The following is a 17,203-nucleotide window of genomic DNA, read 5'->3' as shown; positions in this document are numbered from 1 at the left end:
ACACACACACACACACACACACACACACACACACACACACACACACACAAAACAACTAATTATATTATCATACCATTTTCAAATTTCTGTTTTACTTTATGCATCTCTCCGTTCTTTCTTTCTTTCTTTCTTTCTTCCATCTATCCCTCTAATTCCTTTCCTTCTCTCTCTCTCTCCTTCCTTCCTCTCCTTCCATCTATCTCTCCTTCCTTTCCTTCTCTCTCTCTCCTTCCTTCCTCTCCTTCCATCCCTCTCCTTCCTTTCCTTCTCTCTCTCTCTCTCTCTCTCTCTCTCTCTCTCTCTCCTCCTTCCTTCCTTTCCTTCTCTCTCTCTCCTTCCTTCCTCTCCTTCCATCCCTCTCCTTCCTTTCCTTCTCTCTCTCTCTCCTTCCTTCCTCTCCTTCCATTCCTCTCCTTCCTTTCCTTCTCCTTCCTCCTCCTCCACCATGTCTCTCGCGTGGTTATTATTGATGCGGTGACACATGTCATCGTCGATGATCCATTGGTTGCTGCTCTTGTGTATGCCGACTGGTGATTGGTGGGTTCTGTGTGTTGTTGTTTGCTGCGGTGGCGTGGCGTTAGTGCGAAGGCCAAGCATGGGTGAGTACTGTTAGCCTGCCCGGATACAAGGACCTGGCTCAGGGACACTGTACACCTTGGAACGGCATGGCTCTGGGGACAGCTGATGCACTGGGAGTGGCGTGCAGGCACATTCATACTTACCCTGAAGATAAAACAAATCCAATTCGTTACAGATATCATATCATCGGAGAAGTAGGAGTTCTTTCCTGCTATTTATCTTCAAACTATCCATGGCCGTCATGTAGCAATACTGTGTTGATTGCAAGGGTTGGGAAGGTTTGATGTTTTGAAAGTTTTCACGTGAGGCATAGATGTAATTCTACTCACAGCAGTCATTTTGTAAGTATTGTTAATATAGAGGTACCACGCATCCAGTACATCAACTACTGCTTTAAAACACTGGGTACGTGCGTGCCAAACACACGTATACCCAGCGTGATGATGGAGGGATGAGGTCCTTTCTGATCATCAACTTCCCCACCCTGCCCGCCCCCAGCATTATCTGTCCTCGGTAATGCCAGTCGGTAGGCCGTGAGCCGGGGACCCCCCGTGCTCTGGGGCCCCCCCGTGCTCTGGGGCCCCTGGCTCGAGGCCTACCGACTGGTGGGACTCGTGTTCCATCTGAAGAGGTCCCTGCTTCAAGCCTGGTCTAGCAGTAGGTCCTCGCCCCTCCCTGTCCCTAACTAGTGTCTCACTAGGGTGTTAGGCATCTTCCACTACCCGCCTTCTCTAGTTAGGCTTCTTACTCTCTGGACTTGTAATTTAGACATCTTTTTTCAAGTGTGAAAAAGCATCCACATAATGTTGATAATGCGGTGTATATTATCGAGGTTCTGGATGTAAATCAAGTTGGTTTAGTGATGAAGTAAAATTAGAAGCGGGTTGCTGCAGAAACGCACGCGGCTGATGTATATATCAGCTCTCCTCTCCTCTCCTCTCCTCCTCTCCTCTCCTCTGTCCTCCCCTTTTCCTCCCCTCTCTCCTCCCCTCCCCTCACCTCTCCCCCTCTCCCACTGTATGGGGGCCCAGATGGTCCAATCCTTTGGGGAATAATATTAGCATGCTAATGTTATGTTAACAGTGACAGTACATTAGCGTGGCGCTGTTGTTTCATTAGCATTAGCCTTCTTTTGGTGTGCCGCTCGGTTAATGACTGAGACCACAGAGGTGTCGGGGGTGGGGTCAGGTTCATTGAGTGTGATTATGGGATGTATTAGTGCACCCTGAGTTGCAGGATCCAAGTTTAAGCATGTTGAGCAGGTAGTAGCTTTACAAAACTGCTTCGTATGATGCTATCTCAAAAACGTTTCCACAATAGTAAACGCAATTGGGTAATGATGGTAGTAAAGAAGGTATTTACCCGACAAACATCTATCAGTTTAAATGAAAGAAAAGGAAAAAGTGGCTATTTTAGCACAGCCTTGAATGTAAATGTCTTCTCTCTTACCTCCACCACAAACCTCCCCGATCTCGCTGTTATCCCCGTGCAGCGGTCCTACGACCAGAGAGATGCTCTAGGAGCGCTAAAGACCCCCCCCTCAGGGGTGGGGTCTTTAGGGGCGGCGTCTCCAAGACCCCCCCCTCAGAACCCCGGAGGTTTGCTCTTCAGCACAGCCGCCCCCATACAGACCTGTCCCGTTTCTCGGAGCACTGCGCCGTTGTGTGTCTGTTGTAGGTGTGTGTGCGTGCATAGGTGTGTAGATGTATATGTGTGTGTGTGTGTGTGTGTGTGTGTGTGTGTTTCCTGAGCAAACATATAGAGATTGACCAAATGTCTATATTTTTCCGATAGGATCTTGTGGCGTCATTGTACAGCAGATCCTTCAAGGCTTTCCCGCTCTCGCTTTTCATCAAGTCTATGTTTCTCAGTGTATATTAATTTCAGGAGACCTGCACAGTTTTCCTCCTTATGCGCTCTGCGTCTTTCTCTGTCTCCCACACACACACACACACACACACACACACACACTCACACACCAGTCTGTCTCTGCTGGAGGAGTTGGACGTCAGCTGTAACGAGCTGGAGTCGCTGCCCTCCTCCATCGGGTATCTGCACAACCTGAGAACCTTCGCTGCCGACGAGAACTTCCTCACGGAGCTTCCCAGAGAGGTGTGTGTGGGCGTGCATGTCTGTGTGTGAGTGTGTGTGTCTGTGTGTGTGTGAGTATGCTACTGCCCGCTAGTGGACAGTGGGCTAGATTCAGCAGCAATACAATAATAACCTGAGCCAGGTTGTGCCAAATACGCCTTTAAGCAGTAAATCGTAAAAAACGTATGAATGAGAGAAATACTTTCCTGCTTCTGAATCTTAAGAGAAGCGAAAAAGAAGGATGCCCTCGTAACCAGCGGATAGGGAAACGCAGATGCACTAGAACGGAACTGGCCTGTGTGTGATGATGCGTTGTACGCTCATTAAAGGTTTGGTTTTCCTTGTGTGTGTGTGTGTGTGCATGTCATCGTTTCAGATCGGTAACTGTAGAAATGTCACCGTGATGTCGCTACGGTCGAACAAACTGGAGTTCCTGCCCGATGAGATCGGACAGATGACCAAACTACGGGTTCTCAACCTCAGCGATAACAGGTACACACACTCCCACGCAGGCCTATGGAAATACACCGCATAGAATGTATTCTCATCTCAGGATGTAACACGCGAAAAACGTCACACACAAACACACAACGAGCCCTGTCAAATGACCGTTTTAGTTGCCTGCCTCCACTGTTTCCATGGAAATGGGGCGAGGAGTGTGTTGCCATGGATACATTTTCCGCAGGCTGTTCTATGTGTGGGTGGAAGGAACATCTCTCTTTCTTTTCATTATAAGTCTTTCCCTCCCTTTCCATCTTTATTCTCGCTCTCGCTCTCTCTCTCTCTCTCTCTCTCTCTCTCTCTCTCTCTCTCTCTCTCTCTCTCTCTCTCTCTCTCTCTCTCTCTCTCTCTCAGGTTAAGGAATCTGCCCTTTACCTTCACTAAGTTGAAGGACCTAGCAGCTTTATGGCTCTCTGACAATCAGGTACTCCACCCCCTCAACCCACCACATCCATGCAGAATGACACACAATATATTCATCTGGATGCCTCGTGAAATTCATTTTTCAGCAGATAGATATTTCTTAGCTTACTTCCAAGCGCAAACACATAAATAAACTGGCTCCTCTGTAAACACGACTTCCCCGTGCAAAAACATTTTAGCTTCTTGCAAACTTGCTTCTTAATACATGTAACATGGTGTGTGTCTTTGTGCGTGTGTGTGTGTGTCTTTGTGTGTGTGTGTTGGCAGTCCAAGGCCCTGATTCCCCTCCAGACGGAGGCCCACCCAGAAACTAAGCAGAGGGTCCTGACGAACTACATGTTCCCCCAGCAGCCTCGCCATGATGAGGGTACGACCTGGGACCTAAGGCCGCGTCCACGCGGAGCCGGAACGGGCGAAAACGACCCGGTTTCGTTTTAGTGCGGTTCAGGAATATCTCCGTAAAGACGGAGTCGTCGCGCGCACCCTAACCCTAACCCTCACCGCATTGAGCTGTAGGAACATGTTGAAGGGTAGTACGCGGTAGTACATGTTGAAGGGTAGTACGCGGTAGTACATGTTGAAGGGTAGTACGCGGTAGTACATGTTGAATGGTAGTACGCGGTAGTACATGTTGAAGGGTAGTACGCGGTGGTACATGTTGAAGGGTAGTACGCGGTAGTACATGTTGAAGGGTAGTACGCGGTAGTACATGTTGAAGGGTAGTACGCGGTAGTACATGTTGAAGGGTAGTACGCGGTAGTACATGTTGAAGGGTAGTACGCGGTAGTACATGTTGAAGGGTAGTACGCGGTAGTACATGTTGAAGGGTAGTACGCGGTAGTACATGTTGAAGGGTAGTACGCGGTAGTACATGTTGAAGGGTAGTACGCGGTAGTACATGTTGAAGGGTAGTACGCGGTAGTACATGTTGAAGGGTAGTACGCCGTGGTACATGTTGAAGGGTAGTACGCGGTAGTACATGTTGAAGGGTAGTACGCGGTAGTACATGTTGAAGGGTAGTACGCGGTAGTACATGTTGAAGGGTAGTACGCGGTGGTACATGTTGAAGGGTAGTACGCCGTGGTACATGTTGAAGGGTAGTACGCGGTAGTACATGTTGAAGGGTAGTACGCGGTAGTACATGTTGAAGGGTAGTACGCGGTGGTACATGTTGAAGGGTAGTACGCGGTAGTACATGTTGAAGGGTAGTACGCGGTAGTACATGTTGAAGGGTAGTACGCCGTGGTACATGTTGAAGGGTAGTACGCGGTAGTACATGTTGAAGGGTAGTACGCGGTAGTACATGTTGAAGGGTAGTACGCGGTAGTACATGTTGAAGGGTAGTACGCGGTAGTACATGTTGAAGGGTAGTACGCGGTAGTACATGTTGAAGGGTAGTACGCGGTAGTACATGTTGAAGGGTAGTACGCGGTAGTACATGTTGAAGGGTAGTACGCGGTAGTACATGTTGAAGGGTAGTACGCGGTAGTACATGTTGAAGGGTAGTACGCGGTAGTACATGTTGAAGGGTAGTACGCGGTAGTACATGTTGAAGGGTAGTACGCGGTAGTACATGTTGAAGGGTAGTACGCGGTAGTACATGTTGAAGGGTAGTACGCGGTAGTACATGTTGAAGGGTAGTACGCGGTGGTACATGTTGAAGGGTAGTACGCGGTGGTACATGTTGAAGGGTAGTACGCGGTAGTACATGTTGAAGGGTAGTACGCGGTAGTACATGTTGAAGGGTAGTACGCGGTAGTACATGTTGAAGGGTAGTACGCGGTAGTACATGTTGAAGGGTAGTACGCGGTAGTACATGTTGAAGGGTAGTACGCGGTAGTACATGTTGAAGGGTAGTACGCGGTAGTACATGTTGAAGGGTAGTACGCGGTAGTACATGTTGAAGGGTAGTACGCGGTGGTACATGTTGAAGGGTAGTACGCGGTGGTACATGTTGAAGGGTAGTACGCGGTAGTACATGTTGAAGGGTAGTACGCGGTAGTACATGTTGAAGGGTAGTACGCCGTGGTACATGTTGAAGGGTAGTACGCCGTGGTACATGTTGAAGGGTAGTACGCGGTAGTACATGTTGAAGGGTAGTACGCGGTAGTACATGTTGAAGGGTAGTACGCGGTAGTACATGTTGAAGGGTAGTACGCGGTAGTACATGTTGAAGGCACCGGTTCTCCACAGAAAGAAGTGGAGCGCGTCAAGCCTGCGTGCATACACCCTGCGCGCTGTACACAAACAGTCAGTCACGAGGAGATTCAACCTTTTAAATGGAGCAGAAGCACTTTTTAATGTGCAGTTAGTAATTAAATTTATCAAGGGGCTTTATTTAAAGCTACAAAAAGAATACAAATAAAATAATAAATAAAAAATCCAACGCAACTCTGACGTCCCCCAGCTGGTGGGGGGGGGGGCTAATGACGTCATCGTTTGCGTTTCAGGCGGCCACATGAATCCGTACGCGACACCGCGTAGGTCCGGAGATTAGAAACCACCTCCGAGGGTGGTTTCAGAAATGTGCGGTTTCAGGATCGGCTCTTTGTGGCCTGAACCACACCGGGTCCTTTTTACACCGGAGAGACGTGGGCCCTCTGCAAACCCTGCTTTGTATTTTGATTGCATCTAGATTCTTATCTGTGTACATGAAACGCACAATGCCCTCAACACCATCTCGGCCTGTTAACACCGTGTAATGGGCCGTTTGTGCACACTCACACACACTCTCAGGTTTCAGTTTTTGCACACACACACACCCACAGGTTTCAGTTCGTGCACACACACACACACAGACACACACACACACACACAGGTTTCAGTTTGTGCACACACACACACACACGCACACACACACACACACACAGGTTTCAGTTTGCTCAACACAGACACCCACACACACACACACACACACACACACAGGTTGCAGGTTGGTACCATAGTGTGTTTATTAACATTTATTAAAAGGAACGACGAGGACTGAGGTTGTTAAGGCTACGTCACAGTTGTTATAGAAACTAGGTCTGTAGCAAGTCGATGCATCGATGATAGTTTGATCGTTATTATGGGATGGATCTGGAAACTATGGACGAGCTGCTCATCTCCTCACAAACTACAGAAAGACCCATTTATATTTGTGTATGTGTGTGTGTGCGCGTGTGCGTGTGTGTGTGTGTGTGCGGGTGTGTGTGTGCGTGTGCGTGCGTCGGGGCTCCAGACTACCAGTCGGACAGCGACAGCTTCAACCCGGCCCTGTGGGAGGAGCAACGGCAGCAGAGGATGACGGTCGCCTTCGACTTTGAGGAGAAGAAGGAGGAGGAGGACAACTCTGGGAAGGTCAAGGTCGGATTTATATCAGTGTCCATGTCGTCTCCCCCCCGTCGGTCTGTCTCTCTCTCTGTCTCTGTCTCTCTGTCTCTCTCTCTGTCTCTGTCTCTCTGTCTCTCTCTCTCTCTGTCTCTCTCTCTCTCTGTCTCTCTGTCAATCCATCTCTCTCTCTCCCTCCCCCCCTCTCTCTCTCTCTGTCTCTCTCTCTGTCTCTCTGTCAATCCATCTCTCTCTCTCTCTCTCTCTCTGTCTCTGTCTCTCTCTGTGTCTCTCTGTCTCTCTCTCTCTCTGTCTCTCTGTCAATCCATCTCTCTCTCCCTCCCCCCCTCTCTCTCTCTCTCTCTCTCTCTCTCTCTCTCTGTCTCTCTCTGTCTCTCTGTCAATCCATCTCTCTCTCTCTCTCTCTCTCTCCCCCCCCCCTCCCTCCCTCCCTCCTTGTTATTATGGATGTGATGTGTTAATGTTTGAAGATTGATATCAACAGTATATATATTTAAACACTACCGTTCTAAAGTTTGGGGTCAACCAAACACACTCACTCACACTTTTATTCAACAGTTTTCAGCTGTGCTAACATAATGCACAAGGGTTTTGTAATCATCAATTAGCCTTTTAACACGATCAGCTAAACAACGTACCATTAGAACACAGGAGTGATGGTTGGTGGAAATGGGCCTCTGAACACCCATGAAGATATTCCATCAAAAATCCTGAATAGTCATTTCCACATTAACCATGTCTAGACTCATGTCTAAAACTGTGCTTTCCTTTAAATAGTAAGGACATTTCTAAGTGATCTCAAACTTTTGAACGGTAGTGTGTACACAAACGTACACACACACACACACACACACTAAATATATATGTATATTATATTACCCACACACACACAAACGTACACACACACACACACTATATATATATATATATATATATATATATATATATATAATATATTTAGTGTATGTGTGTGTGTGTGTGTGTGTGTGTGTGTGTGTGTGTGTGTGTGTGTGTGTGGGTAATATAGTGTTTATATATATATATAGATATATTTAGTGTGTGTGTGTGTGGGGGTAATATAGTGTATATATATATATATATATATATATTTTAGTGTGTGTGTGTGTGTGTTTGTGGGTAATATAGTGTATATATATATATGTTTAGTGTGTTTGTGTATGTATGGGTAATATAGTGTATATATATAGATATATTTAGTGTGTGTGTGTGTTTGTGGGTAATATAGTGTATATATATATATGTTTAGTGTGTTTGTGTATGTATGGGTAATATAGTGTATATATATAGATATATTTAGTGTGTGTGTGTGTGTGGGTAATATAGTGTATATATATATATATATATGTTTAGTGTGTTTGTATGTATGGGTAATATAGTGTGTATTTATAGATATATTTAGTGTGTGTGTGTGTGGGTAATATAGTGTGTATTTATTCATATTTCCGTTGGTATTCAGGTGGAGATCAACCTGAAGCGGTACCCCACCCCGTACCCCGAGGACCTGAAGAACATGGTCAAGTCGGTGCAAAGCCTTGTGGGTAAGAGTGTGCACGGCGGCCACGTGCACCAGCACCAGCTCAGCACGGGCACTGCCACCTCGGCCGGCACCAACATAGAACACACACACCTGGGCAAGGAGCCCTACGATCCCCCCTGGCCATTGCCCCCCAAAGAGGTACGTGCACGCACGCACACACGCACGCACGTACACACACGTACAAAAATACACACACATACACAAACGGACACACGTACACACACACGTACACACGTACAAACACACACATGTACACGTACACACACAAACACACACGGGTACACGCACACGTACACACACACCCACACACGTACAAACACACACATGTACACGTACACACACAAACACACACTTACACAAAGAAAACACACTAAATATACAAATACACAAACGGACACACGTACACACACATACACACAGGTACACACACACGTACACACACACCCACACACATACAAACACACACACACATGTACACGTACACACACACAAACACACACGTACACACACACATGCAAACACGCACAAGGACTCGTGCACACACACACACATACACGCACACACACTAGAGATGAGATAGCATGTTAGTCAAGCCAGCCGTGAGTAGTAGGAACCCAGTTTAAAGTAAATATAATTAAGCAGTGTGTGTGTGTGTGTGTGTGTGTGTGTGTGTGTGTGTGTGTGTGTGTGTGACAGGTTACAGACAGAGACATGCAGGACTTCTCTCAGACCCAGCTAATGGATCAGGGATCGATCCATAACTCTGGAATCGATATTCCTCAAAGGAAGGAGAAGGAAGAGCTCACAGAGAGCTCCGAGGTTAGCAACATGTAATACACAAACATGTGCTCGCACGCGCAAACACACACACACACAGACACACACACACACACAAACACACACACAATCAGACATCCAAATTACTATGCATTTGATCTGTAAAACTGTGACAGATTCTGTCAAGTTATTGCTACTGATCTTCGATTTTTGTAATTAATTTTTAAATAATGAGTTATAATAGGTGTCGGCATGTGACACAAGGATTCTTTTTTTTTCATTAAAAGCTTTTTTATTGTAGGCTGTAAAGATTGTGACAGCTACAAAATGTAATTTTGTTTTAAACGATGCCAAGATCAAGTTGCTTCCAAGGTCTTGCTGAAGACATTATTCCGATCAATAGTAACCCAGATGTTTGTGTGTGTGTTGTTGTGTGTGTGTGTGTGTGTGTCCAGGACTCCATGGGTGGATCTCCAAACGACATCCGTATCTCTGACATGAGACCCACCCTGGTCGAGCCGCCCATGTACAAACCCAAAGTGGTTCTTCTGGGCAAGGACAAGAAAGGTAGGCTATCAGAAGAAGCACAAACACACACACGCACACACAAACACAGAAACAGACACACACACACACACACACACACACACACACACACACACACACACACAAACAATTGCACGCATTCTTCATCTCATGGTGAATGAAGATACCAGTGGAGATAAGAGAATGTGTTCGTGTCAATGTATGTGTCGTCAGTGCGTTGGCACACACTCACTCAACAAAGCGCACAATGACTTATACTATTGTGTGTAGGTTTGGCAGGACTTCTTGTTCACACACTGAAATACGGAAACATGCACACACAAGCACACACATACACACAAACAGCCACACAGAAACACACAGGTGTCTGAGACAGCGAGTTAATGTGGTATGACGTGAAGCGCCCGGGGCTGGTTGTAATGTTGGCCATTAATTAGTCATGGCGGAGAGCTTATTAATTTGAGCCCACCGCAGAAGGAGAGCGCATCTACTGTAGACCCCCCCCCCCCCGGTACGATCCTACTGGCCAGACATTTGCTTTAACTCTTTGATAAAACATTGATTTGAAGAATACTTCAGTATCTAAAACAATCTGCTCGGCAAAATGTTGAAACGAGGAAAAAAATCTGTTTGCGAGTTAATTAGACGTTCAAACGAAATCCATGAAGCTTCCGCTGTGGCTGCATGTCCTGGGTTGTGTCGTCAGCGTGACTCTCAGCCATCATATGGCGACAGGCGGCCGGGCGGCCTGGCGGGTGTCCTGATTCAGCCCCACCAGGGGATTCCCAGAGGATCAGATCACTCTGCCTCTACGTTTTGTTCTGTGCTAATTACCTGTTTTACTTTAGCAATGTGTCATACCACAGGAAGCGGATTTTCTCCCAAAGACAGTTCCCTTTGGAAAGCAGAACTTTGGTCGGTAAAGCGAGCTTATTGTGTCCTTAATGTTGCGCTAATTGGCCTCCTGTTTGAGTTGAGTTCACAGCGTGGCACGGGGCTAGACACCGCATCACTGCAGAGGGGAAGTGTACTGCCTGGTTTAGCATATCCAACCTTGCATAAACAACTTGACACCTTTTATTTAAATATCAAAGGGGAAAACTAAGCATTTAGCTACTACTTGAAATATGCCTGTAAATATACATTTCAATTCGCATTCTAATTATTTGGTGAAGCTTCGAGACAGGCGCTTGGAGCTCTGATTAGGCTGGCTTATAGATATCTAATTGTTTTGATGGCATCACTACCGGTCATTTTTTACCAACTTACAGTAGAGATACAGATTGCATTAGAAACCGAATGATTCAAATTTAATAATGTTGATTATCTTAAAAAAAATCACCTGTGTCTGTTCAAGTTTTTTTCCTGGTATTTTTGACGTACTGCATCCATACTATGTATTGGGAAATACTAAATATTTTTCTGGCGTACTCAGTTGTATAGTTGTAGTTGTATATGGGTAGTGGAACGCAGGGAAAACCTCCTGAGAGGATTCTGAGCAGGCACCACCACACTGGTTCATCGAGCTCAGAGGTGCCTGGCAATAGAGCTGAATGGAGGCGGGCTCTGGCAGCTATCCGGTTCCATTAAGAAGCTTCTGGATGTTTGTTGGTCAATTATTTTATTTTCAAATGTCTAATTGAATCATGATGTGCTCACGCGGTAACGATAGGAGCAGTAGATATGGTGAGCTAAGGAGGAGTACAATTCGGGGGCAATGTTGCTGCCCTGTTTGGCCTGGTGAATGGTTGGACTGTTTGCCATTTAATCCTCCTTTCCTTTGTGGGCTCGCTCCTTGAACATGGTTCTTGTTTTGTGTTCGCTCCCCACCTCTACCATCCCCTCTGTAGGGCCTCACAGCACACCCTACAATAATATCGATTGGGGGCGGCATGTGAGGTTGCTAGTTCGATCCCCGGCTCCTCCTAGAGCGTCGAGGTGTCCCTGAGCGAGACGCCCTCACCCCGACTGCTCCCGACGAGCCGGCTGTCGCCCTGCGTGGCTGACTCCGCCGTCGGGGTGTGAATGTGCGCATGAATGGTTGTAAGTCGCTTTGGGTAAAAGCGTCAGCAAAATCCCCTGAATGTAAATCTATGTTAAACTAACGTTTTGCGCGGAGGCCCGACGGGCTGTTGACACTCGTTACCCAGAGACGCCCGCTTGACGTACACCGGCTTCAGGTCCGCACTACCTCTGTGCTTTTATCTCCGCGTCGGGACCTCAGCGCCGTCTTCCGACCCGTGTCTGAGGAGGGTTCCAGAGCGCGGCGTAACCGCGGCCTTCTCTCCGCAGAGTCCACTGACGAGGAGGTGGACAAGATGCACTGTCTGAACCACAGCGGCTCCTCGGCCACCTACTCAGACTACTCCCCGTCGCAGGGCTCCTCGGGGTCCTCCAACCCCCCCGGGGGCACGCACCCCCACGCGCTCTCACACGCACACGCACACGCACACGCACACACGCGCTCGCACACGCCCACCCTGCCGGCGCCCGGCAAGGAGCAGGCGCCACAGACCCACTGGACCAACAGGTACGCACACGCACACGCGCACACGCACACACGCACACGCACGCACACAAGCACATGCACACGCATACACGCACGCGCACACGCATGCAAACACACGCGCGCGCAAACGCACACACGCACGCACGCACTCACGCACACACAAGCGCACACACACATCAGAGGTCACAGAATCATGTACGCAAAACCCATAGAAGTGCATATGTACACATCCGTTTCTAAAAAGATAGGCTGACCAAGGCACTCTTCTTAAAGTTAAAGCTTTAATAAACTGGCTGATTCATAATGGAATTCTTAAAAAGTTGCCAACATGTTTCGGCCCCTGTAGGCCTTCATCAGGGCAAGATCGATTGCATATATATACCGTTTATATGTTTATGTTACGACATTGAAACACGTGTGTGTACAGTAAACATACAGACAAACGTTCAAAAGATCACGAGTGCACACACACACACAGACAGACAGACAGACAGACAGACAGACAGACAGACAGACAGACAGACAGACAGACAGACAGACAGACAGACAGACAGACATGCCAGAGTACACCGTTGCATACAGCTGGCGTGTACACGGTAGACGAACACACACACACACACACAAACACACATACTGTCTCCGACGCAGAGATAGCTTTTGCGTTTATCACAGTCCCTCATGGTCACTCTTGCCAAACATCCATCATCTCTTCCCCTCCCACTCCCGCTCCACTATGTCTCATCTCTTCCCATTTCTCTCTGTCTCCATCCCTCCCTCTTTCTCTCTCTCTCATCTTCTCACCAAGCCCAGTGAAGGTCAGGGAAACTCATTAGAATGCTGTGGACACTCCTGATAGATCCTCTCTCACTCTCTCTCTCCCTACATCTCTTTCATTCTTTTTATCTATTTATTTTCCTCCCAGCCCGATATCTTTCTCCTCTTTCTTTCTCCCTCTCTCTCTTGCGGACTTCAAAGCTGATCATACCAATATTTAGTTAGTGATCCATCCCAGAGGTTTTTTTTAAAAAACAACCATTTCATGACGTTGATGAAATCCCCTCCCATTGATCTGTCCCTCCTGTTGCAGCTCAGGCAGAATTAAAAGGCTCTACAACTCCCGGTAGGGGGGCTTAATAGAAGCCAGCGTTTACAGCCTGTTTCCCTGACTAAGATACCTGTAAATAACTGATCTTTACCCGCGTGCCACGGCTGTAACCTCTGGAGTCCAGAGGTTAAAGCAGCACCCACCACCCCGCCCAGAGGGTAGACAGCGGCTCACAAAGGCAGCGTTGTGTGTAGTGTGTAGTGTGTACTTGTAACTCATTAATTTCACTTCATTTTTAAATGTTGTTCTACCATCAACGGACGTTGTTTACATTCTGTTTCTGTGTAGATTGGCTCAGTCCTTCCCCAAGCCCATTGACTCCAAGCCCCTGCTTTCTCAAAGGGAAACCCCTCCATCAGGCACCTTGCAGCAGCACGGAGACCGACGCCCGCTCAGCGAGCCCTTTGATTGGTCAGAAGCGCCGCACTACGACAACACAGGTTTCGATGCCGAAGAATCTCCCATGGATTCCCAGACCCCCGCCGGTAGCCACGGCAACCCCCCGCTGGGCTCCAAACCCCGCAGCCAATCGGCACACGGTCGCCGCCCCCTCCTGCGGCAGGAGCGAATCGTGGGGGTTCCTTTGGAGCTGGACACCCAGACCCTCCCCTTCCACAGCAACCAGCGCTCCAACCCCGACAGCAACCCCCCGCCCCCGGCGCCCCAGAACCCCTGGCAGAACTGGACCCGCACGCCCAGCCCCTTCGAGGACCGGACCGCCTTCCCCTCCAAGCTGGACCTCACGCCCTCGTCCAGCCCCAACCCCGACCGCAAGGAGCTGGAGTCCAGGTAACTCAGCAGACGCTCAGCGGCCCCTAGTGGCTGAGTCAGGGTAACTCAGCAGACGCTCAGCGGCCCCTAGTGGCTGAGTCAGGGTAACTCAGCAGACGCTCAGCGGCCCCTAGTGGCTGAGTCAGGGTAACTCAGGAGACGCTCAGCGGCCCCTAGTGGCTGAGTCAGGGTAACCCGGCAGACGCTCAGCGGCCCCTAGTGGCTGAGTCAGGGTAACTCGGCAGACGCTCAGCGGCCCCTAGTGGCTGAGTCAGGGTAACTCAGCAGACGCTCAGCGGCCCCTAGTGGCTGAGTCAGGGTAACTCAGCAGACGCTCAGCGGCCCCTAGTGGCTGAGTCAGGGTAACTCAGGAGACGCTCAGCGGCCCCTAGTGGCTGAGTCAGGGTAACTCAGGAGACGCTCAGCGGCCCCTAGTGGCTGAGTTAGGGTAACTCAGCAGACGCTCAGCGGCCCCTAGTGGCTGAGTGAGGGTAACTCAGCAGACGCTCAGCGGCCCCTAGTGGCTGAGTCAGGGTAACTCAGCAGACACTCAGCGGCCCCTAGTGGCTGAGTCCAGGTAACTCAGGAGACGCTCAGCGGCCCCTAGTGGCTGAGTCAGGGTAACTCAGCAGACACTCAGCGCCCCCTAGTGGCTGAGTCCGGGTAACTCAGCAGACACTCAGAGGCCCTTAGTGGGGTCAGGGTAACTCAGCAGGCACTCAGAGGCTGACCCCCTTGGTGGTGGAGGTCTCTGGAGACTTCTCCCTGTTCTGGTTCAAAGTATTCTCGTTTTTCTGTGCTCAGGATTGAAATCAATGATAAAATGCACCTTCATGGGACATGAAAGTGTGAAAGTGTGATGGGAGTGTTATGGACTGATAATATCTTTTAGGCTGACAAGAGAAGAGGCATCATCGTTATAGTATATATTCCTTCTCCGGGTACAGTCTACAAATGCTGGCGATTTTTTTGTGTTCTCCTGGCGTTGGCCTGCGCCCATCTGGCTATATGTTTATTTCATATCTGGTGGAACGTTCTCTTTTCATGCTTCGAAGGCTGGAGCAGGCGGGAGCCAGCCCACTGCCTGGCAACTGGAGTTACCATGACAACCAGGAGCAGAACAGGAAGGAGCAGCTGAGTGTCGGCGGGGGCAACAAGGTAACGGTGGTGATGAGCAAGAGCTCGGAGCGCCTGTCGCCCATGATGAAGGAGATGCGGTCCAAGTTCAAGAAGTCCCAGAGCATCGATGAGATCGACATGGGCTCCTACAAGGTCTACAGGTAGCGCTGCACTGTCGCCGTCCCCGCTCACCGTCGCCTCCATCCGTCCGACCCGTGTGTGTCATTCAGTCGGGACTCAGAGGGAGGTCTCGTCTGAGGCTGCTCAGCTCAGTCGGTGCCTGATTGGCTAACCCTCTCTTCGCAGCATCCCCATGGACAGCTACAGCTCGTCCATCGAGCAGCAGGCCAGCCTGGAACGGCCGGACCTCCACGGCTCCCTGGAGCAGAGCAACATGTCGCGCTCCCAGTCCGCCCCCATGCTGGACGACGAGATGGGCTTCAGCGGGAACGCCTCCAGCAACCACAACCACAACCAGCAGGGCGGGGGCCAGAAGCCCGCCATCCCACACAAGGCGTACCACTTCGACCACAACTACAACCCCCAGGTTAACGCCCGCTTCCTCACTTCAAACTTCAACTCGACTCTGGTTTTAAAAAGTCAAAGTCAAAGCTTTTCAAATCCAATTTCGACAACGATCGTCTTGTAAAAAGACACCGCACTGGTTTAACATTAGAAATACAGATATTGTGTGTGTGTGTTTTTCTGTGTGTGTTTGTGTCTAAGGGTGTGTAACCAATCAATTAACTTTCATCGATTTCAGAATTAGAATTTCACAAACATTTACCTGAATAGGTATTATATGAAGGTTTGGAAATCTCCATAAGGAACCTTGCTGAGGTACAAGGTTAACTAGGTTAATTAGATAACCTGTGTATAGAATATAAATCACCCAACGTACCATTATCTATAACCTATACAATATAAATCACCCAACATACCATTATCTATAACCTATAGAATATAAATCACCCAACGTACCATTATCTATAACCTATAGAATATAAATCACCCAACATACCATTATCTATAACCTATACAATATAAATCACCCAACGTACCATTATCTATAACCTATACAATATAAATCACCCAACATACCATTATCTATAACCTATAGAATATAAACCACCCAACATACCATTATCTATAACCTATACAATATAAATCACCCAACGTACCATTATCTATAACCTATAGAATATAAATCACCCAACGTACCATTATCTATAACCTATAGAATATAAATCACCCAACGTACCATTATCTATAACCTATACAATATAAATCACCCAACGTACCATTATCTATAACCTATAGAATATAAACCACCCAACATACCATTATCTATAACCTATACAATATAAATCACCCAACGTACCATTATCTATAACCTATACAATATAAATCACCCAACGTACCATTATCTATAACCTATAGAATATAAACCACCCAACATACCATTATCTATAACCTATACAATATAAACCACCCAACGTACCATTATCTATAACCTATAGAATATAAATCACCCAACGTACCATTATCTATAACCTATACAATATAAATCACCCAACGTACCATTATCTATAACCTATAGAATATAAACCACCCAACGTACCATTATCTATAACCTATACAATATAAATCACCCAACGTACCATTATCTATAACCTATACAATATAAATCACCCAACGTACCATTATCTATAACCTATAGAATATAAACCACCCAACGTACCATTATCTATAACCTATACAATATAAACCACCCAACGTACCATTATCTATAACCTATACAATATAAATCACCCAACGTACCATTATCTATAACCTATACAATATAAACCACCCAACGTACCATTATCTATAACCTATAGAATATAAACCACCC

General features: G+C 47.7%; 1 protein-coding gene across 1 annotated transcript in view; it reads left to right on the top strand.

Annotated features, from left to right (window-relative positions):
- The window catches only part of lrrc7 (leucine rich repeat containing 7), a gene marked incomplete at its 3' end in the record, with an annotated part of 42,141 nt that overhangs the window by 7,402 nt on the left and 17,536 nt on the right, over positions 1-17,203 (top strand). Inside the window, 12 exon segments of the mRNA XM_079740076.1 lie at positions 2,566-2,691; positions 3,047-3,162; positions 3,526-3,595; positions 3,862-3,961; positions 6,815-6,939; positions 8,402-8,620; positions 9,179-9,301; positions 9,715-9,826; positions 12,098-12,335; positions 13,708-14,208; positions 15,246-15,470; positions 15,616-15,898. Of these exon segments, the coding sequence (XP_079596202.1) occupies positions 2,566-2,691; positions 3,047-3,162; positions 3,526-3,595; positions 3,862-3,961; positions 6,815-6,939; positions 8,402-8,620; positions 9,179-9,301; positions 9,715-9,826; positions 12,098-12,335; positions 13,708-14,208; positions 15,246-15,470; positions 15,616-15,898 (2,238 nt within the window).

Source organism: Pollachius pollachius (genome assembly GCF_949987615.1).
Source record: "Pollachius pollachius genome assembly, chromosome: 7".
Lineage (NCBI taxonomy): Eukaryota > Metazoa > Chordata > Actinopteri > Gadiformes > Gadidae > Pollachius > Pollachius pollachius.
The sequence above is the reverse complement of the archived record's forward strand: the minus strand, read 5'-3'. Positions and strand labels throughout refer to the sequence as shown.